General features: G+C 45.5%; 1 protein-coding gene across 6 annotated transcripts; it reads right to left on the bottom strand.

Moving 5' to 3' along the window:
• Positions 1–3,463: 3,463 nt before the first annotated feature.
• On the bottom strand, positions 3,464–14,805 carry LOC108566513. Of its 6 annotated transcripts, none has more exons than XM_017926427.1 (10): positions 12,815–12,985; positions 12,509–12,759; positions 12,194–12,420; positions 9,617–10,326; positions 8,493–9,552; positions 5,141–8,427; positions 4,784–5,066; positions 4,584–4,697; positions 4,012–4,512; positions 3,464–3,785 (listed from the first exon to the last, which is right to left on the bottom strand). In XM_017926427.1, the coding sequence occupies exons 3-10, from the start codon at positions 12,195–12,197 to the stop codon at positions 3,709–3,711; spliced, it is 6,036 nt and encodes a 2,011-aa protein (XP_017781916.1). In that variant the 5' UTR covers positions 12,198–12,420; positions 12,509–12,759; positions 12,815–12,985; the 3' UTR covers positions 3,464–3,708. The 6 variants fall into 6 exon arrangements, with proteins under 6 accessions (XP_017781916.1, XP_017781917.1, XP_017781915.1 ...); XM_017926428.1 differs by having other exon boundaries at positions 12,825–12,985; XM_017926426.1 differs by having other exon boundaries at positions 12,509–12,985.
• Between the last annotated feature and the right edge of the window lie 127 nt (positions 14,806–14,932).

The raw sequence follows: 14,932 nt of genomic DNA, 5'->3' as shown, positions 1-14,932 counted from the left end.
ACTTGATCCTGTATTTTTAGTAACAAAAATTGATAGCAGATCGAGATATACACATATTAACAACGTGTATTTTTTGTTGTTGTTTGTTTCCTTCTTTTTATTTTATTGAGTGTCGTCGAATAAATTGAGATACACAAACCATATTCTGTTTCCTTTCGTCTTACAAATCCACTTAGTTTTCAATTGGTTTGGCAATCGTCAGGATTCGGGTGAATTCGACAACTGCAGCAATCACATTTCCATAGCAACAGAATAGATGGGGGAGGGGTCAGTTGTGCATTTGCAATAGTCACTTGATCCTGTATTTTTAGTAACAAAAATTGATAGCAGATCGGGATATATACATATTAACAACGTGTATTTTTTTTGTTTGTTTCCTTCTTTTTATAAATTGAGTGTCTTCGAATAAATTGAGATACGCAAACCATATTCTGTTTCCTTTCGTCTTACAAATCCACTTAGTTTTCAATTGGTTTGGCAATCGTCAGGATTCGGGTGAATTCGACAACTGCTCTTAGCAATCACATTTCCATAGCAACAGAATAGATGGGGGAGGGGTCAGTTGTGCATTTGCAATAGCAACTTGATCCTGTATTTTTAGTAACAAACATTGATAGCAGATCGGGATATACACATATTAACAACGTGTATTTTTTTTTTGTTTGTTTGTTTCCTTCTTTTTATAAATTGAGATACGCAAACCATATTCTGTTTCCTTTCGTCTTACAAATCCACTTAGTTTTCAATTGGTTTGGCAATCGTCAGGGTTCGGGTGAATTCGGCAATTGCAGCAATCACATTTCCATAGCAACAGAAAACATTAGAAGAGATGAGGGAGGGGTCAGTTGTGCATTTGCAATAGTCACTTGATCCTGTATTTTTAGTATTTATTTATAATAATAATAATAATCCGTACGATGTTCGTCCGTACCGTACCGCAAATAAGTAATAGTAGTTAATAACATCAACTTAAATTTTATGTACAGCCAAGTTAAATATTAAAATAGTTATCTCGTATAGAGATATACACATACACACATATATATATGTATATCTCGATGAATATGTCCCCTTTTTCTTTCAATCTATATTTATCATTTCTTTTCATTATTTCTTAAATTCAAAATAAACAGTCTATATAAAACATATATATATAAATATATATCATACAAAAAGAGGAGGAGCCTCGAGGTTCGCCCATCATAAAAATTTAATACTGATTGTAGTCTGTCCAAACAACAAAATCATCAACTTTTCTTCTTCACTCTCAACCACACTTTCCTTCTTTACAGTTATATTTATTTATTTATATTTATATATATAATTTTGTACATTTTCACGGGCGAACCTCGCGGCTAGACGTGTGCCACCGAAAAAAAAAAAAGGAGACGCCCTTCTCGCCTGTCCCGCCCCTCACAGCAAAACAAATCTATTGCAGCTTGACGACGATCCTCCTCCTTCCTAACCGGAGGACGTGGAAATGGGCGTGGCCGAGCTGATGCGTCGCGCCGCCATTGGTTCAGCTATAAATTCGAGAGAGAATGATGGGCGTGCACGCACACACCCTCCTCATCAATTCGCACAAACACACCATCATAAGAAATAAAAATAAAGTAGAAAGAAAAATCAAATCCAATTGAAACGTGAAATAATACAAATTTTTAATAAATATTACATATCCTTGAACATTGTTTCATGATTTTTTTTTTAAATGTTTTTTTTTTTTTGTTACTCATGGCAACACATATATATGTATATGCATGTGTTCACGCATAAACATAACATTATATAATAATAATAATATATATAAGTGCGAAATTTACAATGTTATATTAATTAAATCGAATGCACAAATATTGTACTTGTGCACGCATAGAAATTCTTTTCCAATGTACAAGTTCTTTTTAGATCCATTCCTGAAGTATTTACAATGGATGCCAACTAACTAACTAATCAATTATACACATATAATAAGTATTTACAAAGTAGTGTTTTGTCTGCGCTTTGTACGGTATGTGTGTGTGTGTGAAAGTACGTGTTCATGCGTGTGAGTAAGAGAAAGACAGAGGCGGAATGGAGTGGTTGCGGTGGGAGTTAAATCTATTTTTTACAATCGGCAAAGTTCGTACGTGTCTTCACTACTAAATCTATACACTACAACAACTACCTCCTCCTCCATCATCTTCGTTACAATTATCATCATCATCATCATCACAAGTGTCATGATCGCAAGTGATGTTTGTTTGTTTGTTTTGTATCTACTTTACATTAGCAACGCTCCGCCCACCCCAAACAACTGTCTACACTTTGCACCTAACGACCGTTCGTACATTTCCATGGAGACGAAAGAATGAGGAAACACGAATAATATTATATATAGTAAATGGAAAAATAAAAAAAGAACGGTTGTTGTGCCGCTGTCACACAGCAACCAGCAGCACCCTAACCAAATAATAATAATAATAAATACAAATAGAACAAAAACAATCGCGAGAATTATTACATACAAGTATATATATATATATATATATGTGATATAAACTAAAACAATTATAAAAAAGAAAACGAATTTTCTCTAATTGCAGATAATAATTATTATTGTTTATATATAAATATATATATACGTCTCGAGATCAAGTCGTCTCTCCCTAATGAAAATAAATTTTGTACTCTTCCGTTATGTGTAAAACAAACAAAAAAAAAGCCATCGATGGGCGGACCGTCGAAGCACCTCCTCCTCACACACGCACACATACACCCCTACTAAATCGTAATATAAACATAAGCACGCCCACGCTCTCACACATACAGCGCTGAGACATTTATATGTACAAAAGGGATATATAATTGAAAAATAATTATGTAGATGTGATATCTAGGGAAAGATTGGGGGAGTAATTCGCTGTATGAATTCGGGTGGGCGTGTAGAAAGAGAGCGGGGGGGAGGGTCGTGGCTTTCGAGATCCGCCCACTCGAGGGCAGGATTACATCCTACACATTTATTCACTCTGCGTGTATATTTATAATATTACAAGTGTGAAACAAAAAAAAAGAAAAAAGAAAAACCTCCGAGAATAGTAATGTTAATAATAGTTATAACTAGAAAAAATAAACAACTTAAACTATAAATATATGTATACATATAGAAATATATATATATACGTGTCTATGTCTGTCTGTCTGTCTGTATATACACTAAGTGTTCATATATATATATAATTAATTCATAAATTAATCGTTTAATACTAAAATAAAAAATAATTTTATTCACAAAAAAAAAAAGAGTTATTAATTGCACGCAACTGACTTGATGTGTGTGTGTGTGTGTTTGTGTAAGTGTGTTTTGGGGGGAGGAAGGGGATTTGTTGTTGTGGTGGTGGGGGTGGAGGAGAGTTGTGTACTGGGTGGTGGTTCTGTGCACTGGGTGTGTTTTTCTTTTCTATTTGTGTTTTCTTTCTTTTTGTTTGTTTGTTTGTTTGTTTTAAAGCTCCGTTTTTGGATTCTGTTTCGTTACAGTTTCCGTTTAGTCGTTTCTTTCGCGAACGCTTATATTATTATGATTTGTCTCTCTCGCTCTATCGCTCTCTCTCTCTCAATTTGATTTGAGTCTTATCGAACTTTTCATACAGAACATGTTAGTTACCACACATTTTATGATGAGATGATCGTTCTTCACGGCGGAAACACGCACTTCTTCCCCTACTTCTTCTACAACACTGTTGGTGGTTTGTTGCCATGATCCGGAGGCGGCGAAGGATTCCTCCCCTCGTACGGAGCGTCATCGTCTGCAAAAGCACAACAGTTCATTGCACCGAACTCTCCTCTTTCTCTCTCTCTCTCTCTCTCTCTTCGCAATCTCCAACGCATTCTACACTTGCTTTGATTCTACTGTTAAAAGCCATGTTTCAATTAAACTTTGTTAATTTAACAATGATGTTGATAGTATTTCGTAATTGTTTGTTTGTTTGTTATTCGTGATTAGTAGCAGGTCACATCATATCAATCACTTACCGATAACAGATCCGTATGTGGTGTAATTGGTGTTCGGATAGACGGGATTGTTGAAGGGCGGCACGTAACTGCCCACCGTATCGATGACCTCCTCGTCGTCGGGCGTGTAAAAAGGCACCACCCGCTCACCGGCCTTCTTCTCTTCTTCATCTGCGTCCACATCGTCTTCGTTTGTGCCGCCGGTTGAGGCTGTTCCAACAACGGTCGTAGTGGCGGCAGCGGCGGTGGTAACTGCAGAATAAAAAGCGGCCGCGGCCGACTCGGGCATTTCAAGCTCCGCCGTTCGCGCTCTCCTCTTTGCATCCTCGTAATCTGCGACAGATTCTGTATCGTTGTCACGGATGATGAATAGCGTGCCGTGATGCTCGGATGATTTTCTCTTAGCGCCGCAATCCAACTGGACGTCCATATCATCCGGCGGCGATTCCTCATCTTCCTCCTCCTCCTCCTCCTCCTCTTCGCACGAAGAGATAGCGGCGGTTCGTTGCATGTCCTTCGGACCTAAAGAAGAAAGAACGCAATGACAATGGGTTTTTTTTTAGAAATAAATATCTCGTTTCGACGGATCTAACCGGTTCTCTTTGAATCATCGTCGACGGATAATCCGAGCGCTTTTTTCAATCGCAAACTGGCACTTTCTCGCTGCCTTTCCAACTCTGTCGGCTCCGAGTTGAATGCGGAGAGAGCTACAAAGATCAACGTGTAAGTGTGATTGTGAGGACTTTTCTCTTTTGCTGATGATGGATGTAGCTAGTTGTACTCGACGACATACCTTTGACCTCCGGTGCGGCGAACGTCAGCAGACTGACGACGGTCGCGTTCTGCTGTCCAATGTTCCCCCCACCAGTTACATTGGTTGTGTTCATCATCATCATGTTCTCCTCGTCCGAGGTGGAGGCAGAGGTGAGGCTGCTCGTGCTATTCGATCTTGTCCTGTTCATCAGCTTCGGCGATTGCGACGAATTGCTCTCGTCCGCAAGGGACATCTCATCGCCGACGCTCTTCTCATTGTTATTCGTTTGTTTCTTCCGCTGGCGGTACTCTGTTATGGAAAGCTAAAAGAAGAAAAGAAAAAAACACAACGCGTTATTTCAGTTGAACAATTACTACTACTACTACTACTACTCACTTTTCGTTTGGCCGGCGTGATCGCCTCCGGTTTCTTTGCGTCTTCGAAGCCGAGGAAACTCAGGGTCTTCTCGACGGTTCCCACCAGCTGTTCGCTGTTCAATCGTGGCGCAAGTCGCGGATCCATCAGGATGCTGCGCTGCGTCGGCAATGGTGGAGGAGGTGGAGGCGGTGGCGGCTGTTCCGGGGGTGGCGTCGGCTGCTGCGGCGGAGGCGTGTCCTCCTCGTCGCGCGGCAATTGGATGCAGCTGCCGTATTCCTGCCGCATCTCCGTCGCCAGTTCGTTGAGCGTTGCGTCCGACTCCATCAGGATGGAATTGTCCTGGTCGTCGGTGATGGGCGTTACGATTTCCACTTGGGGCGGTGCCAGATTCGTGGGGGTGCTCGGTGGCGATCCTTCCGCTGACAGAGATTCCCTCGGTAATCGTCGCTTCTTCGGTGGCGCAACAGAATCCGAAGAGTTACCACCGGCCTGCGGCGGTGGACTGTCGCACTGGTCTTCGCTGATAGCCTGTCGCAGCCATCGTTTCTTCGCCGACCCCGATTTTGGTTTATCGCAGAAGGTGGCTGCCTGCGCCAGCGTGTTCAGGCTCTTCGCCGCCGGGAAGTAGTGTGGCGTAAGTGATGAGGGTGAAATCGCGCTTGCCGACTGCACCACTTCGCTCTTGTTCAACCACTCGTTCATCAGTCCCTTCTTCGTCTTGGGAAATTTGAAGCCGGGCTCCAGAGGTTCTACCGCTGCGGCCACCAGGAGGCAAGCCGACGATAGTGGCGTCTCCGGGGAAGAATGTGCAGAATTCGAGTTGGAATCCATGGTCCGTTCTGGTGACTTTCTAGATACGTCACCGTTGGCCAAAGCGAGTAGCAGACCTGCTGCTTTCGTCGGTGACGAGGATTCAGAGGGTGGCGACATCAGCGTTTCGTCGCTGCTGTGCAACGATTCGGCGGAATCTAAACGATTCCTACGGGTGTTCGTGCTCGCGGTTCGCGATCGACCCTTGCGTTTCTTTCGTTTCAACTTTGATGAATCTTTTGTGCCGCCGCCACCGCCGCTCTCCTTCACCTCCTCTTTGGTAGCCGGAGTTGCTGCTACAGTATTCTCAGTTTGAGTCTGACCCGGTGGTGGATGATCCGTCTCTTTTCTCGTGGCTTGTTTGGCCAAATGTTCCTGCCGCCTTTGCTCCTGCTTTTCCATGCGTTCGATTGCCTTCATGATCGCGGCCAACTTTCGCTCTTCCCTGCTAGGTTTCTTATTTTTATTTGTACCTTCCGTGCTCTCCGAGCTCGTGTTGTGATGATCTTGATTGGTGTTGTGCTGTTCTTGAGCATGTCGTGATGCTCTCCGCGTCGTTACCGGCGGCGGCGTCTGTTCGACATCCTCCTCCTCCAGCTCCTTACTATCCTCCTTACCATCGACATCATCTTCATCGACAAACGGTTGTTCCGGTTCCACCTTAACCTCCTCCTTCTTCTTCACCTCCGCCACAACAACAACTTTACCGCTCTGCTGCTGCTGCTCGTCCTCCTCTTCCTCTTCATCCTCCTCCTCCTGTTCATCCTCTTCCATCTTGTCATCCTCCTTGATTGCCTGCTCAAGCTCTAGCTCCTTGCTATGTGCCTCCTGATGTTTGATTGTATGCTCCTTTACTGGCGACTGTTGTTGTTGTTGATCGTCCAGCTCTCGCGCTTCTTCGACCTTTGATTTTATTTCGTAAATGTCGTGGTGTACGGTGGCCATCTCCGCTCTCTGATGGTTGTTGGTCTGTTGTTGATGACCCAACGTCGCAGACTGCGATGATATCATAGTTGTGGTGGTGGTCGTCGTCGTCGTCGTAATGGGTGATGGCTGAGACTGCTGCTGCTGCTGAGGTTGCGGCTGTGCTGCAGGCTGAGGTGACGTCAGGCTGCTGCTGCTGTCCCTGCTCTGCCTGCCTGCCCCCCTTCGCTTACGTCCTTCCGGTGTATCGTTGTTGTTACCGTTGTGCCGCCTGTGTCCTTTGATGAGGGCGCAATATTCGGGATTGATGCAGGCGCATGGCACCTCCGTTATGTGGGCGGCAGCCAGGTCGTGGCTTTCGTGTCGGATCGTCAGCTCCGCCCCTTTGTCCACGCTCTTCGTCGTCACTACGTACAAATGTACGGCACCCTTCTCCAACACTAATTGCAGTTCCGCGTTTGGAGTGCACGACCTGCGGATGAATCGCGCACAATTACCGTATGTGCGTGTGTCTACGCACACCTCTGTGTCTTTATTGAAAGTGTGGAAGAAGAGGAAGGGTCCGGGTCGTTGTTGGCGCGTGGTCGCCCTGTGCTGCGTGGACAGCATATATTTGCCTCTCAATTCTATCACTGGAGTTCCCAGAGGCAAGGACACCGACGCTACCAAACACTTGACTCCGCCCTGCGGCGGGATGGTGGTCACTTTGCACTTGTTCACCGATGGATCCACGGAACCGCTCAGCTCCGAATGGGCACCGTTTTTGATGCTCTGTATTCGGGCACGCAGCTCGGGCGAATAGTGGTTCGTCACAGCCTCCTCGTAGTTCTCGATCCATTGCCGTAGCTGCGGCATTTTTTCGTCATCACTCTTCGCTTGCACCGGCTGCTTCGATTTGCTGCTCCTCTTGCTCGGCAGCTTCCGTTCTTTCCTCTTGGTCGGCCTTGTGCTCCTGTTCGTCAGCGAATCTCGTCGCTGTCTCCTGGGCGGCGGCTCTTTTCGTCTGTTACTGCTTTTCTGGCTTTCTCCGTCCGACGAATCGCTGTCCGTCATCGCTAGTTGCTCCTTTCGTAGTCGCGCCTCGCGTTCCTGTATGTCCCTCATCCATTGCTGCTGCAACGCTCGCGCCTTCTGTCTGTCCGTGTGTTTGCTGGGATCGCACTCCTCGCACAGATAATCGTCGGGCACTTTTTTCGTCTTGACCACGCACCTGACGTGCTGCCAGACCTTGCACTTATCGCACTCGATCATGTAGCCGTCGTCGTGTATGAAACCGCAGATGCACCTCGTCACGTAATCCCCGTACCTGTCGTTGGCCTCGTTGGTGACGGCGGCCTCCGCCTCAGGTGCAGTGTCAGTCTCTTCGCCTTCCGTATCCAGCTTCCTGTTCTCCTCGCTGATATCGGATGCTGCGTCCTCTTCCCTCTCGCGCTGTTCCCGTTCCCTTTCTCGCTCTCGTTCTCTTTCCCTCTCACGCTGTTCCCTTTCTCTCTCCCTTTCCCTTTCGCGCTGTTCCCTCTGGTGCATCATCGACTGAGACGTTGTTCGATTCCGTTTGACCGCCGTGATCCCTAAAAAACAATCGAAACAACAAATATAAAATCATGAACATGACAAAGTAATTGTAAATACTGACCGCTGTTGTAATTCTGCACAGGTGAAAACTGTTGCGTGCCGTTCATCTGTGGCACTACAGGTACCGGAGGAGGCGTCGGCTCTGCCGGCAGAGTTGCATTATAGTTATGGTCCAGAAGTACCGCCTGACACACGAAGGACAGAGTGTCCAAGGTGCTGATCGGTTGCGGCTTGGCCTCCCTGATCTCCTGCGGCTGCGGTTTAATAGTCGGCGGTTCTCGATGTTGATGGTGTTGCTGATGAAGATGATGATGGTGATGATCCACCACCGGCTGACATTTGTTGTCGTACTTGGAATTGATGTAGGGATACACCTTGTTGCCTGCAACTGGCGGCATGGTCTCCTTATCGGAAAGGGTCTCGAGTATCTGCGCTGTCAGCGCCTGATTGAAGATCATCTGAGCGGAAGGTTCGGATGTGCTACTGTTGTGCTGTTGTTGTTGCTGCTGCTGCTGAGCGACGGCTGACCTCCCCGGCATCGTCTTCGTCTTCAACTTGGGTTTGATCTTTTGCGCCTGCACCGCGTGTTTTCCAATGTAATTGGGTTTGTTGGGTGGCAGCTGTGAGGCGGCGATGGCGGTCGATCTCTGTGGCGGTATCGTCCGAAGACCAGTGCCGGTGCGCTGCACCGCTCCCGGTCCAACGTGCTTCACGTTGAACGTGGAAGCGGCGGCGGCGGCGGCAGTTGTGGTCGTCGCTGCTGCTGCAGCTGCCGCCGCCGACGATGACGTTCTATAGGTGAGCGTTTTAAGGTGGCTCTTGTGTGTGGGGTACAGCACTCTCTTGCCACCCTCTTGTTGATGTTTGTTCAGGTACTTGGTGGCGCCGTTTCCGACGACTTTCGGCTGGAAGTAGCGCTGGGTCTTGTTCAATAAAACGTTGCCGGAGCCTCCCACGACTCCGCCCACCGCCGTTGCTGTTACGCCAGCTCCGCCTTGGACGACGTTCGCGCTGCCTCCGGGCATGACGACGTTACTCAAGATCTTAACTTTACTGGTGTTTAACGACCGTTGACCATTCGCCGTCTTCAATATTGGTCCTGTCCCAAGGCTGGGTATTACCTGCAAAACATGCATGCGTCAGTCAATTTAAGTTTGTTTTAATATTATTAAATTTTAAACTCACGTTCGTGGTGGGGAATGAGTTTGCCGTGAGGATTTTATGCGACTGGGGCATGTCCGGGGCGGAGATGGCTCCGCCCTCGGCAGGTGCGGTCTTCTTGACGAAGACATTGTGGATACCGGAGGAAGGCTTCTCGGTGACGGCGGCAACCGGTAGACTGCCATTACTGGGCGCTTCCTGTGTGGCTATGGTCGTGGAAGACGCCTTCACGACGGTTATTGGGGGAGCATTGACGAGGGTAATCGTTGGTGCACTCTTCGCTGCGGTGCTCGTGACGACGGTGAAATGGGAGGCGGTCGGACCGCCGATCGTCTTGACGACGGTGATCGGGGTATTCACGACGGTGATCACAGGCGAATTGACGACCTTCTGCAGGAGAGGCGAGCTGACAACAGGCGCTGCAGCACCGGCGACGATCAACTTCGAGACGTTTGCTTTGTTGTTTGCTGCTGTCGCTGTTGTGGATGAGGTCGGAGTGGGTAGCTCTGAATCCCCGCCACCGCTCGCTTTCTTCTGACTCTCGGAGGACAGTTTTCCCACCTGGCTGGGAAGCACTGAGCTGCTGCTTTCCAAGCACACACTCATGTCTGCACCCTGTTCCTCGTTGACTCCATTGCTACAGATTTTTCGGCTTGACTGCAATAAGACGGCTGTAGTCCCACCCCCGCCCTCTGATTTAACTATAACACCCTCCAGGTCAAGCAACTCTGCTCCTGCAACAAATCATAACAACAACAATATTATAAATTGCAAAAATGACGTTAAGATAACAGTTCTCATTCATCTTCATTCCATCGAGAACGACCGATCTCTCGTTATTGCTTATTTACAATCAATTCCATTGCTGCAATTGGACGATTTCGAATCATCTAATCGACTTATTGTTTTCAAAATATACAAGATAATACAAAATGTACATGAAATCCATTCGTATTCAGTCAGTCAGGCAGATCGTATTCGATATTAATAACAAGAAGTCAATCCGTTTACTGCGTACTTGTATTCATAATTAGTTAATAAATCTGTAATGTACATCGTCTCAGGTAAAATATGGTGGTGGCTGTGCAAGAAGAAGAAGAAGATGAGAGAAAAGGAATGAGGAGAATGCATTCATCATTATGTGCGAAAGTCGTCGCACGAAGAAGAGATGAACGCGAGAAGAGTTGGTGGAAGGAAGAGGAGAAGTGGGTGGAGCGAGGGGCGTGCAGCCGCCGAGTGTTTCAGTTGAATGCGAGAGAAGAGAGAGAGAGTGAGAGAAGAGGCCAAGGGGTTCGCGATTGAGGGGGGTCGCGGACCCGAAACGTGTCCGAGGTCGCGCAGGCGCTTTGTCTGGGGCCCGTGTAAGGAGCGACCTTTGGCGGGGCCGAAGAGATGGCGGCTCCGGCCTGACAACAGCCAGCGCCGCACGCTGCACTAACCAAACCCTTCCTTCCCCCCGCCGCCGCCCCGCGTCAACACGACAACGTCGTCGTAGCCGCCGCCTCCGCCACTGGTGGTGCATCCGCGACGTTGCCACGACGAAGAGAACAAAAATGAAATATTCATAATGTAACCGATGGATGATAGTGATTACGATGTTATTATTGAAACATCATCTCCATTACCGCATCCGTATTGCGTCGCATTCATCTCGTTTTGGCCGCGACATCCGTCCAGGAAATGTCTTTCGCGTTTAGTTGCGCAATTACCGCATTTTCCATTCCGTGCACAGTACAGAGCGCTCGCGCGCGCGCCAATTGCTCGTTACGCAACGTGCATACATGCTACAACGTACACATGCTACAGAGAGAAAACAAACAACGACGAAAGGATTGAAGAATTAAATTGTAAATTTACGCAAATCAATAATACGCAACGCGCGCAAAACCTGGCCACCAGAAACGAAACGCACGCCCGCCTCTGACCTAGGTCAAGTTCACCTGCAAACATGCAATGATCCAATATATTTCAACAATATTGAAAGTTTATTTATTCCTTTCACATATCCATTCCTTCCCTCATTTGCAAATTGGCAATTAAGCAATGAAATTCTCTTGCATATTGTAATTAATCAAGATTGAATTGGAAAAATTAACTCATCAACAACAAATCGATCGATTATCCGCTATTGTGAACGTATGAAATATGCAAGAGATGATCGGACGGCTGCAACGCAATTCATCAATGATGCATATCTGTGGATGTGCTTGTGTGTGCTTTAATTAATTGCACCAAACCGAGGGTCTAATTGAAACGTCGGCAATGGCAAATTGTGTTGTGTGTCCGCAATGAGCGCCAATCGATTGAAGGACACACACAGACACACGCCAAAATGGACAAGAGGACATCCGCCGATATCGTTCGCGAGGAGCGAAGAAGTCTATTCCCTCCCACCTTATCGCATTGTGGTATACGAATACTTCACACTTTAAAATGAAACAGAAAAAAAAGATATCCTGAAACAACAACTGATAACAATAATACTTGGGTATGTTTGGTTGGTTTGTAGGTAGGTAAGTGTATGTATTTGTATGTGTGTGTGTGCGCACTGCTATCGCAGAACTTGATAAAAAAAAAGGCCGTTTCAAACTATTTTCGTACTCATCTATATTCAATTTCCACTTTCTGCTCGTAATTAAGTCCAATTCGCGTCCTTTGATTTACGCTAAAACCATTTTCAAACGTAGCAACTTTGCTCAGTTTTCTACTACTTTCACTGCTCCCTATCCAAATTTCAAATAATGCCTAGATTCCTGATTCATCTAGTTAGCGATTCAATCTAGCAAATCGAAACCTTGACAACGTTATATTACCGTTGGCATAACGATCTAAAAAAATAATTAACAAAAAATAACATAACAAAACTACTGAGCGCAAGATTTCTAAATTTGTCTATCAAAGGATATCAGAGCTTACTTATTTCATATAATATGCAGTCGTTTCTACAACATACAAGTGGTTGTCATGTCCGTCCACAAATGATTTGATTCTAACACATTGGTCTCCTTTCACTTTCTAATGATTCAAGTTGGCCGTATCCATTTCAAGAAACTCTTTCTTTCTTTCTTTGCAACAATTCATCTCGATTGTTACATACGATTGTTATCAATTCCGATACAGATCCAAGTGACTTTACATTTGCAAATAACAATCCATTGAATTCATATCTAAGGACGAGTGAAATTTAGATAATTTTAATTTTTCAAGCTGTCGAAAACCAACAACAACAAACCCTTTCATTTCAATCAAATGATATTGTGACTACATTTGGATCAGTGTCGCAAATTTGGGTAAGGCAAATATTGCCACCTTCTCTCTCTCCCTCTCTGACTCTTCCAAACTTGCATCCATTCACCACATCCTGAGGTCATTGCACCGCAAATTTCCATCAAACTGTCCAATTTGTGGATAGCATAGAAAAAAAAAAGAGAAAAAATACATATCCGATTGGAATGAAAGTCCTAAAAAGAAAACAGAAAAAAAATTGGCGAAATATTACGAGCAACGTTGATTGGAGAGTAGTAATAAATAAATGTGAACGGGGAAAATAAGAGTTCGTTTTCTATACAATAACAACAACGACGACGAAAGAAGAAATAAAAAACGCACAAGTGTGCTGGTGCAGTTGGTAAAGGTGGCAACGGGGCCGTCTGTCTGTCACAAGGATTGATATCGATTGTGATGAGAGGGCGTTCGTTCGCTCGCTCGTGTAAAGCATGCTGCATAACTTTGGATGCCATCATCATAACAACAACAACAACAAGATTAGTAGTAGAAGAAGGGTCTCTCGCAATTCTAATTGGAATATCAACAACGCGTAACGTCCAGATGGATAAATGGAATAAAAAAGAGTCGGCGGCGGCAAACGACTTTTATATACACACACAAACAGAAAATGAAAAAGAGAGATGCCTCGGGCTAGACTAAGATGTAAATATTGTGTATATTTTTAGAAAGTGTACGCGCGTAGAAGAATGTAGTACAGTTTTATTTACACGCTCTCCACCGTGCCTCCTCTATATAAATATGCGGCAACCGCGACCGCCGCTTGCAACTGGCAACGTCTCCTCTTTACGCCACCGCCGCCTCTCTTCCTGATTATTATTATTACATCAAGTGCATTTCGTGCACTTCGCAGGCATGCCACCACCAGAACGACGGAACACGATGGCCGACACCGTCACAATAATAATAAAAACAACAGGACGGACACCCCGTAACATTTTGCGCAAACAACAACATCACGCTAGCGCCATGGCAACAACACATAATAATAATAATCATGAAGCGAGTACTAATTCGTTCTGTCACCAACACCAACATCACCAACATTATTATTATTAACGCACGAAACTTCAAAGGAATTCACAACACCACCAACAACAACAACATCAGCAGCAGAAGGAGATTGAATCGGAGCGTTTCGCAATCAATAACCTCATAGGCAAAATAAAAACATTGTGATTTTCCAATTGGAACTATGTTTCTTCTACTTCTTCTTCTTCTCCTCAATCATATACTTTGCCGCTTCCGATTGAATCCGTCCCTTGTTTCAGGCTTATCTTTTATCACCTCGTCTTTCTTCTTTTTTTTTTCATAAGTCGATGCACACACACACACCGGAAACGAAAGATGGTGAAAAAATCTAGGTTCGAAATAAATGAACGAAGAAGAAAAAAAAAGAAGAGAGGTATATGTATTATACCGAGTGTCCAGGTTAGGAAAAAGAGAGTGCAACGCACCGAAAACGTAACACTCGCAGACATGGGGGGTATGTTATGATGATGATGATGTTGTTGTTGTTGGGGGGTTTCCTTCTTCTCTTCTGCTCTGATTGAGTTGGGGGTTGGTTGGTTGATTGGTGGTGGGTTTCAATGATGTTGATGTACGTGATGATGAATCGTATTGGAATCGTCTCGTCTCGTCTGTATCGCGGGACTCACCTGGATGCAGCTGAACGACGGATGCGAAGAAACTGAAACTCTATCACCGATGTAAACATAGGCATTTTCTTACTGAAACGCACGGCCCCACGGAAATTTGAACTGTCCATAATTCGGCGAACGCTCGGCTCGCTCGATTCGCGCCCGTCCCACCGATTTTCAACTGCGATAACGCGGCGCACTTCGCAGAACTATCGCACAACACATTCGAAAACATACATCTAAACTAAATATGGCAGCCATATCTGTGCAAAACAAAGGAAATGTACCGAGAAATCTGTTCGATAGCCTCGAACCCCCATCCGTTTTCCGGTGCTGAGCTTATGGGACGGCAGGCAGGGGGCGCTCGCGCCCCTCGACAACTTCACCGCGTTGCGAAACGCAGCGATCCGATTGG

Source organism: Nicrophorus vespilloides, unplaced genomic scaffold (assembly GCF_001412225.1).
Source record: "Nicrophorus vespilloides isolate i.1.1-1 unplaced genomic scaffold, Nicve_v1.0, whole genome shotgun sequence".
NCBI classification, from domain to species: domain Eukaryota; kingdom Metazoa; phylum Arthropoda; class Insecta; order Coleoptera; family Silphidae; genus Nicrophorus; species Nicrophorus vespilloides.
The sequence above is the reverse complement of the archived record's forward strand: the minus strand, read 5'-3'. Positions and strand labels throughout refer to the sequence as shown.

Excerpts from the sequence above, each read along its gene's own strand:
- LOC108566513 (XM_017926425.1), bottom strand. Across the intron at positions 9,553-9,616 it reads ACTCATTCCCCACCACGAAC|GTAATACCCAGCCTTGGGAC; the intron begins GTGAGTTTAAAA and ends CATGTTTTGCAG. Across the intron at positions 4,513-4,583 it reads CGATGATTCAAAGAGAACCG|GTCCGAAGGACATGCAACGA; the intron begins GTTAGATCCGTC and ends TTTCTTCTTTAG.